Source organism: Corylus avellana, chromosome 5 (assembly GCF_965113065.1).
Source record: "Corylus avellana chromosome 5, dhCorAvel1.hap1.2, whole genome shotgun sequence".
Lineage (NCBI taxonomy): Eukaryota > Viridiplantae > Streptophyta > Magnoliopsida > Fagales > Betulaceae > Corylus > Corylus avellana.
The window spans coordinates 6376873-6402641 of record NC_142494.1 but is presented as its reverse complement, the minus strand read 5'-3'; the positions used below and the strand labels follow the sequence as shown (position 1 = coordinate 6402641).

The following is a 25769-nucleotide window of genomic DNA, read 5'->3' as shown; positions in this document are numbered from 1 at the left end:
TTTTTAAAAAAAATTTCTTTTTTCCTTTTAAAAAGTATATATCTTAGTGTACCTAATGTTTGATATCTTGTCACCTATGACTAAGGGTCTATTTATATTTGTAATTTCAAAACGTGTAATTTGAAAATGTGATTAAACGTCTAGTAAAATTATAATTTTATTTTTGAAATCGTAGTTTATTCTTTAAAATTGTACATTTTTTTTTTTTAAAAAAAAAAACGCTTATTTTTTGCTTGCAGTTTGAAGTCGCTCATTTTTATGTGTTTTCAAACATCAATTTTTTAAAAACGTACTCGCAAATAATAACTTTTTTCATAATTTTGTTGAAGATTACACTTTTAACTTTCAAAAACACAATGACAAACAGATTCTAAACATTATTGAGTAGATTGCTTGTTTACAAACTAGCTTTTGATTCAAATATATTATATATGCTCTTACAAAAAAAAAAAAATATATATATATATTATATATGCACACATTTCCCAATACACAGATGATGGCAATCTACCATGCTGAATGATTAGGAGGAATGAAACTTGGTATTTAGCTGTAAAGTGTTGTGATGAAACGTAAAATGAGAGAAAATCAAAATGGAAGCAATAACTTAAATGGTAAATGTTCTAATAACTTTAAAATATGGTTGTTTATTTAAATCAACGACAAAAAATTTGCTAGCTACATTATTTATCATACCAAAAAAATTATGCATCTCATTTTAGTCGCCTTTTCGCCCACTGTTATATCTCCCTCTGTTCCTTTGTTACCTTCCTGTTACCGTTGAGCTCTTGTCTTATCACCTCCTCAGTCGTCGTTTTGTCATGTAAGATGGCCGAACTACTTTTAGGGTGGGTGAACCACCCATTTTGGCCACCATGCATGACAAGACAATGACGAGAGATGTGGTAAGATAAGAGACCGATAGTGGTAGGGAGGTGACGAAAAAATAGAGGGAAAGATGGAGGTGGGCAAGGAGGTGGCTGAAATAAAATGCAATTTTTGTTTTTGTTTTTTTTACGTGGAAGATAACGTAACAGAATTTGAACTATTCATTTAAAATAAAGCTCATATTAAAGCTTTTCACAAGGAGGACCTATAATGGTAAATGTATGGCAATTTGATTGAGGAGTCAAAAATTATTCTATGTAGTCTTCAATTATGGTATGTGGTATATATAAGAAATGAAGCAAATATGACGGCATTATTTAATGATACTATATTTGTTGAAAGTTGTACGATTTGATTTTTTTAAGAAAATATTGACATTTTCTTAAAAGGCGCAATACCCTAAGTATTGAATGAGAGAATGATAGGCCTTCTTGGTATTTTTTTGAAAATCTTGACTTTCATTACTTTCATTAAGTTGAAACAAATATCTAGAACCCGCTAGGTTCTAAATGGTAAGAGCATGGAGCTCTAAATTCCCAATAGAAAAAATACAATCTCGGTGCTCATCAACCCATATCTTCTCTGCAGAGTACTGAAGTCCCGCCTTTGTCGGGCTTTGAGCTGCTTGATTAGCCATCCTCCTGAAATGTTGCACCATCAAACTCCTTCGTGTTCAAAGTAGAGTTCGAGCACGTCTATAATGTGCCCAGAAGGTCTCGAACTGAAATCATGTTCCTTCAAAGTCTGAACCACCTGCATGGAATCACATTCAAGAATAATATCATGGATATCTCTTTCCTTGCTAAACTCCACTGCCACCAACGCTGCCATAGCTTCCCCCACTGCTGGCTCTTGAATACCATTAACCCTCATGCTCTTCACAGCACATACATGGTCATGGTAATCCCTTGTGATAATCCCAAAACCCATACACTATAGGTTCTTGTCAATAGCCACGTCTCAATTCACCTTAAAACGCCCAAACGGAGGCTGTTCCCACTTCACCTCGAAACCCTTACTATTTCTTGGTATGTTTAGGAACTTTATAATTACAAAAATTACATAGCTTGCAATTTCCTTTTTAAAAGAAAACTACATAATTTATAGACAAAAGTACAAATTGTATACACATGATTACTATTTATTGCATGTGCTATATTGCATCTATTCATCTCACAAATAACAATTAATTAATAGCATGCGTTTTTATTTAATGGGAAAAGATAAAAGAATACAAATCCTGTTAAAAGAATGAAAATGTCATTTTCCTACAATTTATCCATTGCCTTTATAGACAAAAGATATCTCAATATTTTTTTATTTAAAATTGAGTAATAATTAAAGGAATATAACATGATAAGATGAGAAAAGTACAGTGATGAATCCTAGAGCTTAATAAAAAATAAAATAAAATAAGTAAACAAAATAAATAATTTATTTTTGCAATTCAATAGGCTCAGACAAAAAGCCCATACGCTAACGACAATTCGACTGACCACGTGAAGCCCATAGAAAAAACTGGCGGCTATTATTGACGAAGTTACAGTTGGTATACAATAAATTGAAAATATTTTATGAATTTAATAACATTACCAGTCGCATTAGATGCGCGTGGACCACACTTTCCACTCAAATATCATTTTTTAAGGACACAAAAAAAATTAGAAAATCATTAGTAGTGAAAATAAAAAAAATTAGAAAATCATTGACCTCACAGTTAATTTGTCGGAATTTGTTGTAAATCTAAAACTGATTAGGACGGGTGACATTTCATAGATATTTTCTTGTAATAACTTAAGAGGTTATTGTGTGTATCATAGATAATATTAATTAGATTGTGAAGATTTCAAATTATGTTTTTTGCATTGTATAGAGTATTTTGCCCAAATTTATTATTATATCAATAAAGAAATAACTTGTTAATAAAAAAAATAAATGGAGTAATTCTAAGTATAAATGGATTGATTATAGATAAATGTTAAAGACATACTCAATTATTTTCCATATTTTTTATAATAAATGTATACTAATGATTAAATTTGATAGTAACCAAGATACATATATTTAAGAATTACAAAACAAAAGAGTAATACTATTCACACACAATCGCTCTAAAAAAATTAAAAAACTATTCACACAAACAAACCTTGTACATAACACAAGTTTTACAAAAAAAAAAAAAAAAAATTACATATCGGAAATGTTAGGTTTTTCAAGACTTGTCCTAAAATTTAGTTGCAAACTGATATATCACAATTCAATATATCTAATGATTGATTTATTAAATTTATAAAATAAAAAAAATATATAAATAAATTATTGATATCAATTATTTCAGTTTAATAAATAAAGGCATAATCCCAAACCTAGGCATTTCTCCAATAATTAAAGTTAAAGATAAGACCTAGGAGAAAAGATGGCTGAAAATAGAAGGATAAGACACAATTATATTTGTTACACGCGCCTAAACAGAGGACGTCACTGGCATTTCAACTTTCTGACAGGACGTGAAGGAGGATATGTAAGACTTAGACGCACACATTACACATACACTGTTCCTTACTTAGTTGAGTAGAAAGAGAAAATAAAGAGCAAAGAAACAAAGAGAAAAAAGAAAAAGAAAAAAGAGAGAGAGCTTCTCAGAGTTTCACAGAAACCTCTCACTGTACCTTTCTACGTCTCCTTTTCCCTTCTTTTTTCCAGCTCTTTTCAAAGGTTAGGGTTCTCCGGATTAATACAATTTTCATGTTTTCTGATTGGTAACGTAATGTTTGCTTACGTAGCCCACTTTGTTATCATATTCACTGAATCTTAGCTGCGAAGTCTTCCCCCAAGTGACATTAAAAATCCTTCACACTCTTTTTTGTTTGTGTGTTTTGTTCCACTTTTGTCCTTGTCAACTGCTTCATTTACTTCGTTTTCTTCAGCATTTGCTAAAATTCCTGCTTCTTTGTAAGTTTGGCTAGTTTTTTTTTTTTGGGTCCTGTGTGTACGTGAATTTATGTTTGTAGGTGGGTGTTGTTTCTCTGTGTGTGTGTGTGTGTTCTTGTGTTTGTGAAGAATTATGGGTTTTGTTTGTTTTTGGTTTTTGCAATTTGGGTTGTGGGTGTTCTGGGTTGCTTGGCTCTGATAAGATCAGTGACTGTGGAGTTTGATTTTGCTTGTTGTTTTGGTTTGCAGATTGGGGGATGTTTTGTGATTGGTTTTGTGGGAAACGAGTGAATTGAGGAATGAGGTTCAGTGTGGGATCAATGGGTGGGAAGAGATCTGCTATGAAGTCCAAGAATTTGAAGATCTATGCACAGTTTTTGTTGTGGTTCTTGTTGATCTGTGCCGCGCGGGTTTCGCTTGCAGCGACTAATCCAAGTGATGGTAAGGGGTGTTTAGATTGTGTTTTATGGGTATGCTTCAGCATTATGATTCTTTAGTCTGTTTGGTTGCTGAGAAAATGTGGGAAATTAAATAGAAACCAAAGTCAACAAATATTATGTTTATGCTGACTTTTAAGTTCTTTGATTGTATAAGTTCACCGAGAGTTTGGCAAATAGCCCTGTTTAGTTCACCTGAGTCGAGGCTTTCGTTTTCTGGGGTGGCAACCATTGATGGTCTATATTCTACTTCTTTGCCATACTTTAATGACAACCAAACAAAATCCTTTAATTTATATCGTTTTTCTTTCTGTTTTCTGGAGATGATCTACCTATCTGGAAAACCTTTCAGTAGGAAATTTTTCTTTATATTGTTTCTTTTCAACAATAGTAATGCTCAAGTGTTTGGCAGTCGAAGTTTTCAGCTGCTGGTGTAGTTTCTTAATGTCGTAAGGTCAAATCCCGCCCCCATTAGTGTTGGGACGTTTGGGGGGGGGGGGGGGGGGAGCCCAGCTTCTGGACCCAAAAAAGAAATAATAAAAAAAAAAGGATGATGAAGAAAACTTGTCTGCCGCTCTGTGTTTTGTGTTTATAATTGTCTGTCAATGTGAACAAACATTATTATGTGTTTATTCTGTTGAACCAGTTGCTGCAATCAATAACCTATATGCTGCACTGGGCAACCCTGTTCTTCCTGGTTGGGTTGCTGCTGGAGGAGACCCGTGTGGTGAAGCATGGCAAGGTGTGGTGTGTAAAGATACAGTTATAATAAGAATGTACGGTAACCCCTTTTCCTGACTATGTACATCTATTGGTTTTGAAAACGTGGTTAAATGTCAGCTCTCATGTGGATATGTGGGTTTACAGTGTTCTTAATGCCGCTAATTTGGGAGGAGAACTAGGTGATAACTTGCGCATGTTTACTTCCATAGAAGCAATGTAAGTGGTACTCTCCCTGTGTGTGTGTGTGTGTCCAGGCATGCATACATGTTCTGTTAATGATGTCTTATACTTGTGGATGCGTGCTAGACTTCATTTCTTCTTCATCATCATTAGAGTCCCTTGCCGTGTTAGGTGATAACAAGCAGAGTGGCCACATTATGCTTGTGGTTGGGAGCTTGCCGACAACAAGAGACGATAAGGAGTCTACATGAAGGGTTTTGGGTTGAATACATAGGGCATTTTGGGAGGTGAAAAAGTGACTTCAATCTTTGAAGTCTCTAAATAGTTTGACATAAATAGATAGTTTAGACATATTGCCAAAGATAATTAACTTGTAACATATCATCTATAATTGCTGTGTTGGGATGTCATGTTTTCTTATTTCCTATTCTTCATTGAACTGTTGGAACATCCTGATGCCTAATTTTGAATTTTCCATCATTTGCAATCAACAAACTTGTTGATTCGTTCCATATGTCAAATCACCACCTATTCCGAAAGCTTAAGCCAGTATGAAATAGTAAATTTAATCTAATGCTCTTTCTCACGTTTACACTCAATCTCTCCTCAATAGGTAAGACCTAACATATGGAATATTTAATAGAAAAGAAGCTTAAATTGTGGAGCCAATATTCGAGCTTTGATATCATGTTATATAACCACTCATCTCTAAAGTTTAAGTTGATAGGAAAATGATGAATTTACTCATTATTTAATATTCTAACACCATATGCGCAGAATATTAGATATAAATAGGGAAGGAAAGAATCCATTCTTCATATTCATATTAGATGGGATGTTATAGACATTAGGTGGTCATCTTTTTCTTGCATTTGTGGGGGTAATATCATTAATGTTGGTCCAATTCTTTTATTTGGCAGAGATCTAAGCAACAACCACATTGGAGGGAGTATTCCATCCAACTTGCCAGCTACCATGCAAAACATGTATGTATTACTCTTTATCAGGATTACAGGATTATACTCTGCCTATATAATATTTGCCTGTGAAACATGAGTGTATATACCTGTTCTGTCATTTTGTGCAAAGGATATAATAGTCTTTACCTTTGGTAGTTTCCTTTCAGCTAACCAGTTCACTGGAAGTATCCCGATGTCTTTATCCACTTTGACTCAACTGACAGCCATGTAAGCTTTTCCCTTCTCAAATTTTATGTTTGACTGGTTCCTCCTCTGAGCCATCCCAATTTTCATGTAACTATCCTGTGACGTCTATTTGTTATTGCCTTTCAGGTCTGTCAATGACAATCATTTATCTGGAGAAATACCGGATGCTTTTCAATCCCTGACAGGGTTGATCAATCTGTAGGATCTCATTTTGTATTTTGCAAACCTTCATGTCCAGATTAACTTTTATGGCCACGTATCTCATTTTGACAGCCACTTACCTTTGTGCAGAGATTTGTCCAGTAACAATTTTAGTGGGAAACTACCTCCTTCTGTAGAAAATTTGTCTTCTCTGACCACCCTGTGAGTATTTTGTCTTCGTAATGACGTTATTCATTTGCTTACTTTATCTCTGCATTGAATGCTAACTTCATAGTTGTCAGACGCTTGCAGAACAATCAGCTGTCTGGGACCCTGGATGTTTTACAAGATCTGCCTCTGAGAGATTTGTACTGTTCTCAACTTTGTTTTAATTTTCAGAAGAACACTTATTTCTCCTGTTTTATAATCTGAGAACCGTGTGGAATTTTCATTTTTTTTTTCTCCCTTGTGTCTATTTCCCATCTTGTTTAACAGGAATATAGAGAATAATCAGTTCTCTGGACCAATACCTGACAAGTTGCTAAGCATTCCAAACTTTCTGTAAGAGGCTGAACCCTGAATGATTTGGTTTGTTTCCATTTGAAAGAGATTACTTTTCTCAATTTAAATTTGAAATGATGAACTCATAGAGGTTATGGTATCAAATATGACCTGTGCTGGAAAGAAGATTTATTTCAAAGAATGTTTCTCATTCCACCAATTTAGGAATTTTCGGGAACTCTTTTAAGATTTTATCTTATGTTTATAGACAAAGTCCCTTAAGACTCAACCACCTGGGAATATGTGAGGATAGTGAAAAAGAAAAATAAAAAAGTGTAGGACATTGGGCTCGTTTGGTAATGATTTTTAGAGTATGTTTTTTGCTTTTTGGTTGTGATGTGACATAAAGGTGAAAGTTGTTTTGTGAGTGTTTATGCATTGAGTTGTTTATTAATGTTCTTGCTTGTTTGCTAAAAAAGCAAAAAGCACCCTAAAAGAGCGTTGGCAAATGAGGCCATGTTTTTTCTGAATTGTGCGGCCACTGGCAAAGAAACCAACTAGTGTGAGCTTCCTTTAAACAATCAGGCCTGTAAATGTCGAATAACATTAAAAAATATATATATATACATGTTAAGTCATTGAGGTGATGAATACATTGGGTCAGCATTATTTTGTAAAGATACTACTAGTTTTTGACATCTCAAAATGAAAGCTGAAGTAATTTCTTTCATGCCACTCAAAACTATACCTGCTGTAGATATCATAGATCACAGTACCTGCCAGTAGATTGGAGGATTTTTTTTTCTAGGGATGAGAGTCGATGATAATAACACAAAATTTCATTTCCTAGTGGCTTGCTAATTTGCATTTTGCATGGGTTTCCATGCAGCAAGTCAGCAATGCCTTCATATCTCCTTTTCAGATTTCTGAGCAGCATTCAGGACAATCAAGAGCGTAAAGATTAAATAGCTACCTTCATTGGAGCATTATATTTGTTAGCAGTTTATCATATCTGGCTTCATTGTTGATTGAATTCTGCAATATTTTGTTTTCAACAAAAGAGGAAAGACATTTTAAGTACTTACTAAACAAAGGAAAGGCATTTCAAGTAGTTTATACTTGTCAATTTGCACATATGTTTCCTAATATTGATAATTTGCTGTGCAGAAAAGATGGAAACCCATTCAATGCTACCAGTGCTCCACTTCCTCCTCCTACATCTCCATTAAAACCACCACCAGCAGGTCCAGCACCACCATTTTTTAAGACACCAGACACTCAAAATACACCTGGAAAACAGGCTGATGGTCCATCTCCAATAGAGGAATCAAACTCTGGAAAATCAAAAAAATCTTTAACCACTAAACAGGTGGTTGGAATATCAGTTGCAGGTTTTTTTTTAGTTATTGTTCTGGTACTGGGAGTTCTACTCCTGATTCCAAAGTTTAGCAGACGAAGGGAACTGGATGACAGATTTTCCAAGCGGCATCAAATAGGTGCATATGAAGGCGACAGACAGAATCCTGGGGACAATGGATCCTTATTTCAACCAAACAAGGAGAAAGGTAAAAATATTATTATTAGTTTGTAAATCAATTCACTAAAAGTCATATGATGTCTTACAATAATTTTTATTTTATTTCAATCTTTTTATCAATGACTTGAGGATCTTTGAGCAGTACCAAAGGGGGCAATTGTTAGGCCAAAGGAGGATCATCAGACACAGACGACTAGAATAGTAGGAGCACGTCCAAAACCACAGGATGAGAAAAAGAGAGATGTGCAGAAAATGGGCACAATACCAAAGAGGGAGGATCATGAGATAGATATGAGTAAATTTGATACATATTCAATGCTTCCTCCACCTCCCCCTCCCCCTCCCCCTCCGCCTCCCCCTCCCCCTCCCCCTCTCCCTCTCGATGAGAAGGTCATTGTAGAGCTAAAATTACCTGCTGAAGTAACTACAGTGAAGCCTTCCACCAGAAATCCATTCCCCCCAACTTATGCAAAGTCTTTCACCATTGCATCCCTTCAGCAATATACAAACAGCTTCTCTCCAGAAAACCTTATAGGAGGAGGCATGTTGGGGAATGTTTATAGGGCACAACTTCCTGATGGGAAGGTACTATTCTCATTACCTTGAAGTATTGTTGTGCCAAGTGCATCATCTTTGTTTCTGTTTCTCTCAACTATTTTATTGTTTTTGGCATTCTTCTTGTATGCACTTTTCCTTCCATAAGTTTACTAGGCTGAATATAGAATTTTATGTTTTTAGCCTTCAATTAATCTTACTACCAATCAAATAATTAATGAAAGATATGACTGAGCTTGTATCAGAATGGCAAAAATATAGGAGACATGCATGGGTGCATTTAGATGTGTTACTTATCTTGTTTGGTCATCATCTCAAATAAGATTTCCCTTAAAGAGTGAGAAAATCATTTGATTCACTCAACTATCTCATCAGTTTCCCTTTGATGATTTCTGTACTTGTTGAGGTTACGTACAGTATAAAAAGTGAGAAACTCGATTGGAAAATAAATTTTTAGTTGCCTCTATCATTGTAGTTGCATAGTGATGTTGGGGTTGTGCGTTTCTTGGTAACTTTGATGCTTTTACTGGTCATATCTCAGGATACATTCCTTTTCTTATAAAAAAAAGGATCTCACTCTGAGTAATATTCGCGTTCTTTGAGCAACAAAGTTGCTTGCATCTTTTCAAATTTGTGTAAAACAATCCTCATAGCTAGATATTTCTCTTGTATACTCCCTGTATAGCGCTTTTCGCTTTTAATGATATTTTGATTACTTATCCAAAAAAAAAAGAAGTGTAAAAAAAACATCTACCAAAATAGGGCAAAGGTGATGAAAAATTGTCGAGTCCTTTTATGATTAGGTTTGCAATGTTTGTTGTCACAAAATAAAAAATAATAATAATAATAAAAAAAAAAATTCCTTACCATGCATGATGCCTAATTTGTCATCCTCTTCAAAGAGTGTTATTACGTGAATTATGTTGTTTCTGTTAAAATATTGATTAAATGATTAAATTTACCTCTTTCTATTAGTTTACACTTTTGGGACAAATAGTAATGTTTTTAAGACAAGTGGTAATTTAATATGGTACTAGAGGCAAAGGTCATGAGTTCGAATCCTGATTTCGTCAATTTACCTCCTATTTAAATTAAATATTCTACGTGTTAGGTCTAACCAATTAAAATAGAGTTTGAGCTCACTCGTGAGGGGGAGTGTTAAAGTGTTGATTAAATGATTAAATTTATCTTTTTTTATCAGCTTAAAATTTTTGGATAAGTGGTGATATAACATTTCATGGTTCTATGAAACTTCTTTTTTTTTAAAAAATTTTTTTTTTGATGAATAGATTAACAATGAAATTGTAAATGAACTTAAGTTATGCATAAGCGATCTCTCTCTCTCTCTTTCTCTCATTATTGCAGTTGCTTTATGCATAAAATGGCTCTAGATATTGACGTTTGATCTTTTTGGATGCTGTTATAGCTACTTGCAGTCAAGAAACTAGACAAGAGAGCTTCCAGTCAGCAGAAAGATGACGAGTTTCTTGAACTGGTAAACAACATCGATGGAATCCGACATGCCAATATTGTTGAGCTTATTGGTTACTGTGCGGAGCATGGTCAAAGGCTTCTGATCTATGAGTATTGCAGTAATGGTACGCTGCAGGATGCACTGCACTCAGATGATGAACCTAAAAGGAATCTTTCATGGAATACCCGCATTCGGATGGCGCTTGGAGCTGCAAGGGCCTTAGAGTAAGTCAAGCAACCATTCAGATGGAAATTTATGGTCCAACTTGTTAACTTTGCAGCTTATTAATGGGTTTACATCATACATCTTAAAATTGTGGTAATGCCTACCAGAATTTAGGAATTTGTCCATCTTCAAGATTGGATCCAGGTAGTGCCTTCCATACATGTTGAAACATGATACTATCAACTGGGAGATGGGTTAAGAAATTAACCTTAACCACTCTATATTAGTTAAAAAATATAGCTATTTTTTCTAGAAGGTTGAACAAAAATATTTTGGTAAATAGAAAATATAATATGATAAATGAATATGAGGAATCATCAAGGACAAAAGCCCATTTGAGGTGGGCGACCCAATCACTTTATTATAAGCTGTAAGAAATTCAGTTCACCTCTTGTCGAAGAGGTAGGATTAAGTGCGATGCGATATATTGGTCTTACATCTGACAGAAAAGGGAACTTTGTTAGTGCTGTTCTCAGATTGCTCACTGATTTATATTCTGCATAGAAATGAATAAGAGGAGGTGAGGGGGAGCGTTATCCTATCTCTATTCTGGCACAAATATTTTAAAAGAAGCATGCACCAGTTCTAATACTGATTTTGTCATTTTGTTTGAGAAGGTATTTGCATGAGTTCTGTCAGCCGCCAGTCATACACAGGAATTTTAAGTCTTCCAATCTTCTCCTTGACGAAGATCTTTTGGTCCGTGTCTCTGATTGTGGTCTGGCTCCATTGATAGCATCAGGCTCTGTAAGTCAGGTAAGTCATTTGCTAATGTATGAGGTTTGTTGCTTCTACGAATATATATTGGACAGTAACCAACATTAGTTTCAAGTATTGTTGGGAACTTTTCTGATTTGATTTTGGGACAATTACTGGATTATTATCGTCATTGCCGCACTGTCTAAAATTACATTACTTTCAGCTGTCAGGAAGTCTGTTATCTACTTATGGTTATGGAGCTCCAGAATTTGAGTCGGGAATTTATACTCAAAAGAGTGATGTTTACAGCTTTGGAGTGGTTATGTTAGAACTTTTAACAGGTCGAATGTCCTATGACAGGTATATATGCAAAACCAAATTGTATTTAAGATACCTTTCTTTTTTGCGGTAAATTACGTCGGCACCTGAACTTTTTGGACAGGACACGGACTCGTGGGGAGCAATATCTAGTGAGATGGGCAACCACCCAACTTCATGACATTGATGCATTGTCAAGGATGGTTGATCCTGCTCTCAATGGAAAATACCCAACCAAATCTGTATCACACTTTGCAGACGTTATTGCTCGGTGTGTTATGGTGAGCACAGTCGATGTTAACTTTTATAAGATGTTGATCAAGACCTGTTATAGAATAGTCTACTAGTGGGGTACCAATGGTCCTGAGCATAATTTGTAGGTACAGTCAGGTGAAGATAGAATGCTTCAAAGGCTCAAATAGAATAAGCTTGTAGTGTTAAACTTCTATTATATGCGACAAATTTTCACACTTAGTAAAATTGATATGCTCTCCAATCCAATTGATTTCCTAACATCAAGCATAATTTGCAGTCTGAGCCAGAATTCAGGCCATCAATGTCTGAAGTTGTCCAGGACTTAATGGACATGATAAGGAGGGAGGCCAATGGCAGTGGATCACATGAAGACTGACCGAGATTAGGAAATGCGTCGGTGATTTTGGCTTATGAATGATGAAGGTTCGAAAAATTAATCTGCTAGATAACAACCGAAGAAGATAAATCTATTATGAACAAGCTGCTGATGAATGCCCCTACGAACACCCCCAACATTCACATCCAAAAACTCTTACCAAAGAGGGTCTTCCCATCAGCTTCAGGAATTTTTGGTTGTGACCAGTCTCCTCCAATTCTTATGGTTCGTTATTCGTGATCACTCTATTGTCCATTAAACTACACAAAGGTGTCTGCACCCGGCACATTGCTAACCAATTGTTTCATAACTATTGATAGTGGAAAAAAATTTCGTGTTGTATTCTTTTGACTTGTGACTGTTTGGATCTGGACTCTGCTGATTGATGTGAGTTCAATTCTTTTTGTCACAGATGAGCATATTTAGAAATTCACCAAGACCTGGACTTCTATATGCTAAGATCTGGATGGTATTAACTGGTGAACCGTGGCATACACTGCATGCATTTTAGGTTTTATGGTGTTAGAACAGTTTCTTAGTGGCAAATGCTAAATCAATTCACACCTGCAAAAAAGAATGCAAGTACTAGAGTCCGCTGGTAGATGCCAACGGGGGATAATTTTGATGCTTAAGTCGGCTATTGTTTGAAAGGATTCTGAAAGCACAAAGTATGAGTTTTAAACTCAGGGTTAAAAGTTTTCCTTTTATAGCATTATGTTTCATCTCCATTGTGGGTTATTCCTCACGACGCACGGTGGACTAGGTTTAAGCATCCTACATCTGCTCAATTAGGAGTGTATCAGCATAGCGGGGTAGAGCATGGTTATCTGGTTTGGAGCACAAATCATTGTCGAACTAGGTCTTGAACTGGTTTTGAACTTATGGATCGATTTTGTGGTGAATTTTGCGGGTTGTGTGGGCCTGTCGAATTGGGTTGATGCAAATGATTATGATTTATGCACCAGGGTTTGAGCAATATATCATATGTGGGCCATTTGCCTAGATGAACAAAAAGGATTTGAACTGACAAATTTCATTGGTTTTTTTTCAAGCCAACACAAATTTCTACACTTGAAATCCTAAATTTATTGTTAGAACTTTTGGAATGATGTTGGTGTTGCAATCTTGGCTTGCGTGGTAGGAGACGCATTAGTAGCCCACAAGTGTAACAGTTCCAAAACATATGCCCGATTAAGCAAACCAAAAAAAAAAAAAGAAAGGAAAGAAAAAAAGAAGAAGCTCTCTTCTCTCTCTTGAGAGAAGCTTTTCCTGCGACCCTCTCCACCTCCTCAGTGAAGTTTTCCACCTCCTCCATGAGGGCTTTCCACCGCCTTTGTGCGGATGTCACCGGGGGAGGAGGGAGAGACCTTCCTCCCCCCTTTCCCTTCGCCTAGTGCGACCGTTTTTCCTCCCCTCTCCGTAGCTGATTCTCTTTTTTTTTTTTTTTTTTCCTTGAGCAACGGCGCCGCCGCCCCTTCTTCTTCTTCAGTCCACTTTGTCACGTCTGGTCAGCTCCCTCTAGCTGTTCTCCACCCCCTGCAGTCGCCCCGTTCATGGTCCTACGGTGGTTCTTAGCTTCGGAATATTCTAAGCCCGATCTGTCAACCTCCGTTCCTCCCTAGCTTCGACGCGCCACTCGAGGGCCTTCCCAAGCCTCTCAACCGTCCATCGATGCCATCATCGCCTTGTTCCGACCACCATGCGCTGCCAGCCTCCATCCGAGCCTCCTCCGTCTGCCTCCATTTGCCCTGTCCTCTGGTGAAGCCGTTGTTCAGTGGGCTTTTTTACTATTTTCTTTATTTTCCATGTATTTTTAATTTTCTTGTGATTTGCAATTTTTTGTGTTTTTGGCTGCTTGTTTGTTTTGTGGGTTGCTGTCTCTCAGCTCTTAGGTGTTTTGATCTTTTAGTGGAGACTTTTGTAACTGAATTTGTGTTGTTTCCTCTCTTTACTGCAGTCCCTTCAATGGACTACTACAATGCTAATTCGGCTTTAGTCCATTCCTAGTGGTTGTTGCTGGTTTCTAGTGTGGTTCAAATAGGTTCACCTTAATTTTTGACCATTTTGCTTCTATAACCATCTTGAGCAGTCCCTTGAGAGGACCGGATCACTTGTTTGACCAATTTTGTACCTTTTGCAATTATTATTATACCGTTTTAGTTTATTTTAGGTCTGTTGTTGGGGAGCTCACCTCATTTTTGTTTTTAGGATCATTCACTTCTTCTTTCTTTCAGATCAAGAGTGGGAAGGATCGTTTCATGTAACCCTTTCCTTATTCAATTTTTTTTTTTTTTTTTTTTTGCCCTTAAATGTAATAGTCCTAAATGCAATGTATAAATCAGTATTTCTAGATAGATCTATTGTTCATAATAATTTTAGTGAAAAATTCATTGGGCTTGACTTTTTATCAAATTATTCTTTAGGGTTTAAACCAATCAAATCAATCTTGAGGGTATATTCCGTAATCAAATCACTCTCTTCATGCTATTTTTGTTAGCTTTTTTTTCAATTTTATTTTATTTTTATTTTTTATGGTGAATAGTGACATACAACTCATATGTCACATCATATCTGTTAGTTTTTCGAGATACGTGTATATACAGTACAATCAGCTCCAATGAAACTTCACCATATTATACTTATACCACGGTGAATTGTCACGACAATAACACATCATTAAAAAAATGTCATAACGTTAAAAATGCCACATCATTGGAATAAAATGTAAGCAAAAGAGTAAAATTAAAAAAGAAAAAAGAAGGTGAACAAAACACACACCAATGAAGATTTCCTACAATCCCTGACCAAAAAGGAGGGGCAATAGAACTGCAGTAAATTTGTGAGAAACAATTCTCTGCCCGAGCAGGGAGCATGGTTAGAGAGCCTTTGCTCGAACAAGAGGAGGCCACCCTTAAACTAAAGAGGAGTGGGCAATAGAATCGCAAAACATAAGTGAGACATGCCTTTGTGCTTGAGAAAAAGGCTAGGTAGGGAACCTGTGTCCAAACAAAATATCTCCTCCCCAATCAAATAGATCAAAAGAATCAGATCACAATCTCCAATTATAAGAGACCCTAATCCAAACACGCACCCCAGATCTATAATTTGCCCATCCACTATCTCTTTCCCTAACCATGAAAAAAACACTTGCTATGTCCAAGAGAGAATGTCACCAATTGGGGTTGGTTGGATGTACATTAGATTAAACCATCATTTCATGAAGAAGTGGAGGAAAGTTGGCAAATCTGTTCATAGTGTTTGTATGGTGAACCATTAAATCTTATCATTTTCCAACTATTATTGTGACATTTAATTGGTCACCCCTAACCCAAGGTTAATTGAATTACCTATATCCTAATCCAAGTTAATTCTTTTTTTTTTTTTTTTTTTTTTTTTTTTTTTTTTAACTTTTAATACAGGATTTATTATTGTATCAAGTAACATTTAATTATAATACGGTTTATCAAAAGCCAGTAATGATTAACAGAACACTGACATGCATGAACAGTGTGCACGCTAGTGTTCATATATTATTATTATTTACTGTTTAAATAATATTTTAATATTATTTTATAATATATGAACACTGGCGTGCACACTGTTCATGCACACTAGTGTTCTGTTAATCACTACTCTATCAAGAGTCATACATGACCTTTTTTTTTTTTTTTTTTGAAATAATAAAAATTTGGATCACATTTACACTAGTAGTACCTATTATATGTCGTCATCAGTCATCATATTTTACTCCATTTTATATATTTTTTTATAAAATAACTTAACGTGCCATGCAAAACTTCCTTTTACAAATTATAGAATTACCATATGATTATTTTATTTTATTTTATATTCAATATAATTTATATGCGTTGCGTTCCCTCCGGATTGAATTGTGACTGGCACGTGACTTTTCGAAACTACAAAAAAAAAAAAAAAAAAGTCTATAAAAATTTAATTTTTGTTGTGTTAATTAGTTTAGGGATAGAAATTTACTCATGGTTAATCAAATTGCTACGTGTACCTTTAAGCAGGTCAGAAATATATATTTTTAATAATTATATTAGAAAAATGTGTTTATCACATTCTAATTAAAAAATTATATGTTTCTCACATATTAATTTTATAGACCAAATTATGTAGAGAAAATTTATGTCCATATTTTAGCTGATCTCTAAGAGCATCGGGACTCATAAGCCATTGAGGGTTCGACAGACTACAACCCAACTAGAGTGCAGCTTCACCCATGCATAGCACCTTGCAGCCAATTCTCCCTTTAAGGTCATAGATTATTACCTACATAAAGGAAGTAAGAGTATTCACTCATGTATGCAATTCTAACTTAACTAAATTTTGCCTAAATTTCTCATCAGCTTTAAGAGTGTTCAAGTGGTTATAACCGACGGTTATTGGCTATAATCACTAACCACAACCGCCTTGGGCGGTTATCACTTTTTAATAATCACAACCGCAGCTGCCTAGGCAGTTAGCGGTTATTTTATAACCGACAGTTAACAGTTATTCAATCCAATAATCGGAAGTTTTATAACAGTTTTTTTTTTTGTTTGTTATTAATCGCTTTTCCCTATCCCTAAAACTGCTAACCATAATTATTCTAGACGATTAACAATTTTTAATAACCGCTTACCAAAACGGTTAATGGTTATACTCAGTTTGCGATTGGCAAATATTGTCTCTTACCTTCTCTTAATCAGCTTCCCTTTTCTTCGTAAACCTTTTTAACCCTTTTTTTCTCTTGCATAGCAAGTGGCGTGAGGTCATTGCACCAACAAATATTGTGCTCTTTTATTGTTTGTTAGTATCTTTAACTTAACAACAAAAAAACAACGTTATTAACCAAAAAAAACTATAATTTAAAACACAAAATACTCTTTAGATTTAAATTTTATAAAACACCACATTTCAAAATATAAAATACTTTCAAATATACATCTCATAAAATGTATTTTTTTCATTTTTGTTTCACGTTAAAACACTTGTTCAAACTAAAATTAAAAAAACAATTTTCAAAATTATTACGTTCAAATTTGGTTAATTAATACCGACCGAAACTCAAACCCTACTTTTCTTACGAATATAAAAAGACAATTTTTTTTTTCAAACCTCTAAATCCGTCCGGAGGAATTATTTTTTAACTAATTTAAAATAGCGTCAAGCGTCTATAAACATTTAAAACGTTAGTCTAAGTTAGTAAACTGCTATTAATGACCTTAACAATTTAATGTGCGTTTTAAATGTTTTTAGACACTACACTATTTTAAATGAGATTAGGAGAAAATTTTTGTCTTATAAGAAAAACGTCCCTCTCTCTTACACGCGCGAAATACTTCTGGCCATTTCTCTTTTTTATTTTCCTGGGAAACAAACATACACTCCAAAATCCAAAATCCGTATATTCCAGCGATTCCCTTACTTCTCACTCTTCTTCCTAACCAACCCTCCCAAAGATCCTAATTTTCCTGATTCAGATCTTATTGCGCTTACCTCACTGAGTTCCGATCTCCATACAATGAGTCGCTACGATTCCAATCCTTTCGAGGAAGAAGAGGTCAATCCGTTTGCGGTAAGTTCTACGTTTATAAATACATTATTTTTGTATTCATCTATGTTGGTTGGATTTGAAATTTGTGGAATAGGAATTGTTTTGGCCTGTGGATTTGTTGGATTTTGTTGTTTTGTTTTCTATCTCGATTTCGTAGTTAGATCTGTTTCTGGCATTTCATTTCCTCTGCGAATTCGAGTTCGTCAATCTCAGTGTGGCTCACGTATCCATTTTTTACCTGTATTTTCCTTATTTACAAATTAACTTTCTGCTTGGTTGCCGGGAAATTCTAGGAAATGTGAAGAATACAAATTTCTGGATCCCAGGAGCTATTGTCTTATATTTTTGATTTTATTGCGTAATCCCATTCTCACCTGTTAAGATGGAGCATAATTGGAATTTGATTACTGTTACTTCTATTTTCATTTTTATTTTTAGAATGGTTTCACTTGTTAAAGCGAATTAGGTTTAAGAGATTAGATGTATAATTTATTTATTGAAATATGGTACTAAAACTTAAGAATTCGTGTTCAATTACTTGATAGGCCTGAGATTGTTTAGTAGTCTTTGTCCATGAGGATGAGTATGATGGTTGATTTTTGCCTTAACAAAAACAAAGAAGAAAATCTTGATTTATTATGAGCAAATTGAAATGCGCGAAGTTATATCATGGATTGTGAGATAACTTTCATTGTTTTGTATACTCTTGGAGAGTTTTCTGGTGACCTATAGATGGGAATATATTTTGTCTTGTAATGCTCCTAATTGTTATTGAATTGTCGTAAGTCATGTACTCTATATTATCGCTTTTTTTATTTTTTTATTTTATTTACCATTTTTGATATGATTCAAAGTTCTGTTAATATTATAGGATTCCACAGCTAGAGGGAAAGGATCGGGGCAATCAAACTATGGCGGAGGTGCATTTTATATGACAGTAAGCTTGCCCTTTTCCTTTCCCTATATCTTTGCTTTTAGCATAAGGCTTTTTTCGGTCAACTAATGCTGAAGAGCATCTGTGATGTGCTTTATTTTTCATAAATGCAACATTACTCATAGTTTTTGGTTTCTTTTACGTTGTGTTTGGTCCAGAGGTATGGATGCACATGATATTGGCTTGATGGATTCCCAATATTAAAGAATTGGAAATGTTGGATTTGTATGTGTAGAAATCCATTTATATTGTTTAAATGACTCATCAAAGTTTTCATACTTGATGATGTTGGAATCCAATTGGTAGAGTTGTTAAGGTTTGACAAGAATATGCAATCTGACTTAAAAGAGGACCCTTTTTAGGCTGTGGTGGATCATTTTTAGAGTGCTCTGGGATGATGAGTGCTCTTAATGCACTCACTTTTAGAGTAAGACTTAGAGGATATTTCGGCTTATTTGATTTATGAGAATTATTCACTAGTATGCCTTAAGCAACACTCTTAATTCCTATTCTTCTGATCATTTATTTATGCATAATCTTTCTAGCCAGTGACACTGTCTGCATCACTTGCTTAGCTTGTTTGTTTCATGGAATTTTTCTGGGAGACTGCACTTTCAAAGTTATGGGTGCATACCGTGACATTTTTACCTATTCTTTTTTGTGGATGCTTCATCATGCAGTAGCGCATGATATTGCCTTCATAATGTACTGACTTCATATAGATTCTTTTGGCATTTTTAGAATCCCGGAAGTGTACCTCCTGCTACCTCAAGGCTTTCACCCCTGCCTCCTGAACCTTATGATCGTGGTGCTACAATTGATATTCCTCTTGATAATGGAAAGGTGGATTAAAGTACTCAAAATGTTAAATTGGAATGTACATTTTGCTATCTGAATGTTCTGTTTGAGTACATATTTCCCTTCTGTTTCTTTTAAATTTATTTCCTGTTTAACATTAGGATTTGAAAGCAAAGGAGAAGGAGCTCCAGGCTAAAGAGGCTGAATTGAAAAGGAGGGAACAGGTAATTACTCCTACAATTGCATATGGTCACTTCTGAACATGGATTCATAAATCACATAACTGATGCTTTTAGAAAAAATTTGTAGACCATTCTTCGACACGAATGGGACTGAAATCACTATAAGTTTGTTGATTTCAGGGTTCATATTAGGCAATTATTTTCTAGTAGGAAAAGTGCATGCTATGTGTAAATGCTGGCAGGGAAAGGATAATAATCGGCCACTTGTTAAATTTGACTTAGGTCTAACAAAATATTCACATCCAAAAACTTTATTGTTTTATTTTTTTCTCCTAAAATTATCATCTTGACATTACTTTCAATATGTGTTATATATAAATACATGTATATTTGATATGCATATATACTTGTATTTTTTATGTAGGTATCTTTTATGTGGAAACTAAATTTGAAATTGTACAATATATGCTGTCAGCACGGCCTTAGTTTTAATTGGGTAATTTTAACCCTAAGCGGTAGTATAATCGGCTGGGGACCACACCTCATGAAGTGGAGGTTACTAGCTCAAATCTTTCCATCCACCTCCTTTTTGGGGCCAATTACTTTAAATAATAATAATAATAATAATAAAATAAATAAATTTAGTTGGGTAATTTCATGTGCTTTTAGACATAAACTGTGCTTATTTGGTAATCACATATCAGCTTTCATGATGCTCTGCAGGAAATAAGACGGAGGGAAGACGCCATATCACGAGGTATATCCATTTTTCATATGTGCTTAAAAGAAACATTGGTAATGATGTGCATTGCCAATTTTCCATGTATTTACAAGATCTTTATTCTGTTTTGCAGCTGGAGTTGTTATAGAGGAGAAAAATTGGCCCCCATTTTTACCTCTCATCCATCATGACATTGCAAATGAAATACCTATCCATCTACAAAGAGTTCAGTATATTGCTTTTACGACATACTTGGGTAAGTTAGCTAAAAGTGCTATCTATTGACAGTTAGATTCAGTGTTTCAACGGGTCATATGTTACTCACTTGTGTATCTGTATTTATCCCACTTTTCTTTGTAAAATTAAAGTAGTTTAAGTTAACAAGTTGATGTTAAAATGTTATAACTTTCTTCGTAAGTGGAACCCAGTGGCACTATTTGAAAGTAATGCACCCTTGTCTATCTCTTCTCTTTGCTGGGTGGGGAATAAACAAAAAGAAAATTGCGTTGCCTATTTCTGTGAAAAAATAAAGCCACTACCTCTAGCTGCATTAGGAAGCTCATGAGATTGTTGGAGTATCCAACTTAAATGATTAAGCTATGAAAAGAAAAATTCACCTGGCTCCTTCTTATGAAGGTTGGTACCTATATCAGTACTTATAATGAACAAGGAGAACAATTTTCTATATTATTTGTTGATTGTAAGTTACACACACATCCGGTGGTCTTGAATCTATGACTTCACCCTCCACCTTATTCTTATGAGGAGAGAAGGTGCCATTTGAGTTAGAGCTTACTGGCATCTAAATTCCCACTTAAGACCTTCTAGTCTGTACCGAAAGAATCTGGTAGCATTCTGAAAGAGTCTCTATTATGTAAATCCTAATAGCTAGTAGATGAAGTTGATATTCCTTAAATCCTCCATACCATATTCAAAAAGTAGTTTAAGAAAAAAAAAATCTAGCATATTCAAACAGAAAGACCACATGTTCTAATATCTATCACAGCTTATAATAGCCAGAGAATGTTGTCCACATTATTAATTAAGTTGAGATGCAATTCCATGTTTCGAAATTGGTAATAAGATCATGAAGAGATCTATTCTTGGGTATCGGCATGTTCTATGCTAAACGGGGGATGGATCTTTACAAAGGCACGTTTGGTATGCGGTGACCTAGAATGACTATTCCTTTGTTTAGTTGCATACCATTTCCTTACAAAGAGGAATAGTTATTCCTAGAGGAACATAATGGAATTTCTAATAAACTTTTTTTTTTTCTTCAAATCCAAAACTTATTAAAAAAAAAACATTCTTACTATTCTATGGGTGGCCGACCACCCTAACAGAACACCAAGGGTTGTCATACCACCTCTGGTGCCATTGGGGGTGGCCGCAACCACCCATGGTCACCCTCATGGCTTGAGGGTCGTTGCAGCCACCCCCCAAGCGTTGTCGGGGGTTTGCTGACCACCTCCGATAGCACTGGGGTGGTCACGGCCACCCCCAATGCTCATTGGGGGACCACCCCTAGTGTTTTGTTAGGGTGGCCGGCCACCCATGTTGTGATGTTTTTTTTTTAAAAAAAAAAAAAAAAAAATTGGTGTAAAATTAAAGTGTGGTTTTTTGGAAAATACTATTTGGGGCTTAGGTATTTTAGGAATTTTGATTTAATTCCTGTAAGAACATCATGTGTTGTCACTAAACAAAAGAATAAGAATAGTCATCTGTCATTTCATTCCAACTTCTTGTATTTCCAATAATACTCATTCCTATTCCTAAAGGAATGACCATTCTGTGTACCAAATGAGTCCTACAGCTTGACTAATGTCTAGAGTACAAGAGTCATGTCTAAAAGGTTTGGTCCTCAAGTTTCTGGTTGAGTTAATACTCATGCTGTTTCAAAGCTTCGAATCCCCTCCCCCCTTTCCCCTTTTACTGTTTGTTCCCTGATCTGGTCAAGTTAGCTGCCTGAAGTTTCTTTTTGACAAACTATTCATTTTCTTTTAAAATATGCCTCCTGCATATTTTTATGGTTTTAAGATCTTATGCTGATAAGATGGACATTGTAGCTTCTTGTTGTGGGATGTGCCTCTTTTCTGCTGGTTGAGGCAGATCTTAGTGACTTTATTCTATTCCCTGCTTTGTACGGAAAATTTTCTGATAAAAACAAAGTCAAGATGGTATCTTTTGACTTTGACTATGCCCAAAAAAAAAAAAACCCCTAAAAGAGTGACTTTGAGTTTTGAACTTTGTAATATTTTGCAGGTTTGATTGTGTGTCTTTTGTGGAATATCGTGGCTGTTACCACAGCCTGGATCAAAGGAGAAGGTTAGTTTTGCAAATTAATTATAAGGCCCATAATTGTATAATATAAGTCTTGCCGGATTTGGTCTTGAACTTATCTTCTGTTGTAGGCCCAACAATTTGGTTTCTAGCTATCATCTACTTCATATCAGGGGTTCCTGGAGCATATGTGTTGTGGTATCGCCCTCTTTATCGTGCTATGAGGTACTATCCTGTTTGATTCGACCCCAATTGTTTTGTTCACCACTGGGAAAAAACTATAGGAGATTTCCCGCATTTTTGTGTGGCCATGAAATGATTAGTTCTGATTTTTTTTTTTTTTTGTTTTTCCTACTATGGGATGGGTTTCAACATTTTGGAGCTCTAGCACGTCATCCCATGGGACGAGTCTGTAAATTTGGGGGAAGTATAGGAACAATGTGACATACTTGGGAAGATTGACACAAAATACTGACTCAATGTTGGAGAAACATTATATAAAATGTTTTATGGGCAGCATAAACAAATGATTACTGGCAAACGTATGTAATGCATTTATGGTACCTGGGAAGGAAGCATTTTTTTAGTCTTTGTTCATTTTTTTAATAGTCAAGTAAAAGAAAGAACGTGAGATACAAGGAAGAGATTGTGTTTAAACTAATGCTGAATTTGGAAAGCATGTGGTTACAAATTGTAGTTTTTGATTCACATTAAGATTATTTGAATCAGTTAGGCTGACAAACAATAAATTTTCATAGTAAAATATGATGATAATCAGTGTCTCAGAGTGTCCATAGTGATTTAAATCTGTACATAATGGATGTCCATGCCACCCTGCTTCTAAGTAGTTGTCAATATTGCAGGTAATTTGTCAGGTACCTTGTAAAAACTGTCAATATGCCATTTGGAATAATAGGACATTTACTCCATGAGATTTGGAGCACTAATGGATGTCTTGACATGTAGGTAGTTCAGGTCACTGAGCATCTTATCTCTAGTAAAACCTGTTAATTGCCATAGTAATCCTTTTGTGCTTCATACATTACATTGGATGGGAGTGATAAAAAATAATAAGCAGATGTTTTCATTTTTGCTCTCGTGTCCTTGATTTTATGTTGTCTTTTGTTTGTTCTGACATCAGGTTCTTTTCTAAAATTATGTGCAATCTCCTGTTTCAGGACTGATAGTGCTCTGAAGTTTGGGTGGTTTTTCTTGTCTTACGTGGTAAGTTCATTTATGTTCTTATTTTAGATATCCTTTCTGCACAGATGTATTGGGATTGCCTCAATTCTGTTGTTTTCTTTGCAGATACACATTGGCTTTTGCGTCTTTGCTGCCGTTGCTCCTCCCATTATTTTCAAGGGGAAATCTCTCACGTAAGATTTCGCTTAATTGATGCATCAAGGGCCTTTGCTTTGCTACACAATAGCTGGTTTATGGTTTTTTCAATGGTTTGTTTAACAAAAATATAGATGAAGCGGGGGAGGAAAAAATTAAGATCTTCTGCTTACAATTGCTTTTGTGGATATTTGGCTAATTAAAAATGGTGGCAGAAGTTCCTATATTTTTTACTCGTTATACCAGTGTGTTTGCATATATTAGTAACCAACCTTATTTACTCGTTATATTTGTCAAGTTTTACTAAAAAGCAGCTATGCCATGCATAATGCATAGTACTTGGTATTTCCTAGTGTAATGTCAATAGTTTATTTTGTACTCTGAAGCTGATGTTTTTATGGTGTGTTCCTGTGGACAGAGGTATTTTGCCTGCAGTTGATGTGTTGAGCAATCATGCTTTGGTTGGGGTAAGTTCTAAGCGTTTGTTACTCTATGTTGACTTCGATGTTGTTACTGGACCACTGTGGCGACAATAAATTGGCTTTCAGCTATGGGTTTAGCTTAGGTGCTGTAAAAAAAAAAAATTACATTCACTGGTCCAAATTGAATTTCAAGTTTTCCATGAGAAAGAAAGAGTGGAATTAAATTTGGACTGTTGAAAAAATTACAGGATATTTCCTGTAATTTTTTTTTTTTCACAGCACGCAAGCCAAATCCTCATGTAAAGTTCAGGGTAGGTCTAGGTTTAAATGTTGCCAAATGCAAAATAAAAAGGACGAGAAGGCGTGAAGTGCTATGTCAGCATGCTAATGGTTTGATGTTGATGGTTGCTTTTTGCCAATGCTTTTGTTCTTACTTGCAGATATTCTACCTGATTGGATTTGCATTCTTCTGCGTAGAATCATTGATCAGTATCTGGGTTATTCAGGTTTAACAATTTTGACTTTTAACTTGCTGCCATTATAAGGTTTAGTGTGTTGGCTTCTGAGACTCTCTTATTTGTTCCTATCTGTGCAGCAAGTATACATGTATTTCCGAGGCAGCGGCAAGGCTGCTGAGATGAAGCGTGAGGCAGCAAGAGGGACCATGAGGGCGGCACTATGACATGGCGCAAATCGAACGTAGATGGTATTTGTGAATGGACTTTGCCCGATTTGCCAGAAGAGTTTATTTACTCACTCAATTCATTCCCCACACCTTTTTTTGGCTTGCTTTACAGTTTTATACCTTCTGATCTGTTTCTTTTTGTATTTTGTTACTAAAATGATGAATCTATAACACATTTTACTATTGTTTTTCGGGTCCCATCGGATTAGACATCGCGATCCCTCGCACACCCAGTAATTAAGTTCATTTACTTTTTTTATTTGTGAAATTAAGTTAAATTTTATTTAGTAGCAAATGCCATTCTATCGACAGATCTTAAAGGAATTAGATGTCATTGTGCTCACATGAACGTGGCTGCTTGTTGATTGCTGCTATCATACGAAAAAGAAGAGGATGCTTTAATCAGAAAAATTTGGATGAAAACAGGTTCATTCGGAAAA

General features: G+C 35.3%; 2 protein-coding genes across 6 annotated transcripts; both read left to right on the top strand.

Moving 5' to 3' along the window:
* Window positions 1-3463: 3463 nt before the first annotated feature.
* LOC132180506 (protein STRUBBELIG-RECEPTOR FAMILY 3-like) lies at window positions 3464-12825 on the top strand. 4 transcript variants are annotated; one of them, XM_059593366.2, is made up of 17 exons: window positions 3468-3603; window positions 4069-4260; window positions 4903-5032; window positions 5124-5195; window positions 6080-6145; window positions 6275-6346; window positions 6452-6523; window positions 6617-6688; window positions 6769-6834; window positions 6962-7027; window positions 8135-8532; window positions 8647-9089; window positions 10486-10757; window positions 11376-11514; window positions 11681-11817; window positions 11900-12056; window positions 12308-12825. In XM_059593366.2, the coding sequence occupies exons 2-17, from the start codon at window positions 4119-4121 to the stop codon at window positions 12404-12406; spliced, it is 2403 nt and encodes an 800-aa protein (XP_059449349.2). In that variant the 5' UTR covers window positions 3468-3603; window positions 4069-4118; the 3' UTR covers window positions 12407-12825. The 4 variants fall into 4 exon arrangements, with proteins under 4 accessions (XP_088372415.1, XP_059449349.2, XP_088372414.1 ...); XM_088516288.1 differs by lacking the exon at window positions 3468-3603 and adding an exon at window positions 3649-3840; XM_088516289.1 differs by lacking the exon at window positions 11900-12056 and having other exon boundaries at window positions 3464-3603.
* Window positions 12826-17735: 4910 nt separating this feature from the next.
* Window positions 17736-25588, top strand: LOC132180736 (secretory carrier-associated membrane protein 1). Of its 2 annotated transcripts, XM_059593654.2 has the most exons (13): window positions 17736-17987; window positions 18838-18903; window positions 19642-19743; window positions 19860-19922; window positions 20604-20637; window positions 20735-20857; window positions 22867-22929; window positions 23016-23109; window positions 24063-24108; window positions 24193-24260; window positions 24641-24689; window positions 25085-25150; window positions 25240-25588. In XM_059593654.2, exons 1-13 carry the CDS (start codon window positions 17934-17936, stop codon window positions 25324-25326), a joined length of 915 nt encoding a protein of 304 aa, XP_059449637.2. In that variant the 5' UTR covers window positions 17736-17933; the 3' UTR covers window positions 25327-25588. The 2 variants fall into 2 exon arrangements, with proteins under 2 accessions (XP_059449637.2, XP_088372397.1); XM_088516271.1 differs by lacking the exon at window positions 18838-18903.
* The last annotated feature ends 181 nt before the right edge of the window (window positions 25589-25769 follow it).

What these genes read in the sequence shown, in the direction of transcription:
- LOC132180506 (XM_059593366.2), top strand. Translation starts at nt 4,119, where the DNA reads ATGAGGTTCAGTGTGGGATCAATGGGTGGGAAGAGATCTGCTATGAAG. An exon ending in TTTACTTCCATAGAAGCAAT is followed by an intron (nt 5,196 to 6,079) that starts GTAAGTGGTACT and finishes TTTATTTGGCAG; the next exon opens with AGATCTAAGCAACAACCACA. An exon ending in TTGTCTTCTCTGACCACCCT is followed by an intron (nt 6,689 to 6,768) that starts GTGAGTATTTTG and finishes CATAGTTGTCAG; the next exon opens with ACGCTTGCAGAACAATCAGC.
- LOC132180736 (XM_059593654.2), top strand. Translation starts at nt 17,934, where the DNA reads ATGAGTCGCTACGATTCCAATCCTTTCGAGGAAGAAGAGGTCAATCCG. An exon ending in GGTTTTTCTTGTCTTACGTG is followed by an intron (nt 24,109 to 24,192) that starts GTAAGTTCATTT and finishes TTTTCTTTGCAG; the next exon opens with ATACACATTGGCTTTTGCGT. An exon ending in TCAGTATCTGGGTTATTCAG is followed by an intron (nt 25,151 to 25,239) that starts GTTTAACAATTT and finishes CTATCTGTGCAG; the next exon opens with CAAGTATACATGTATTTCCG.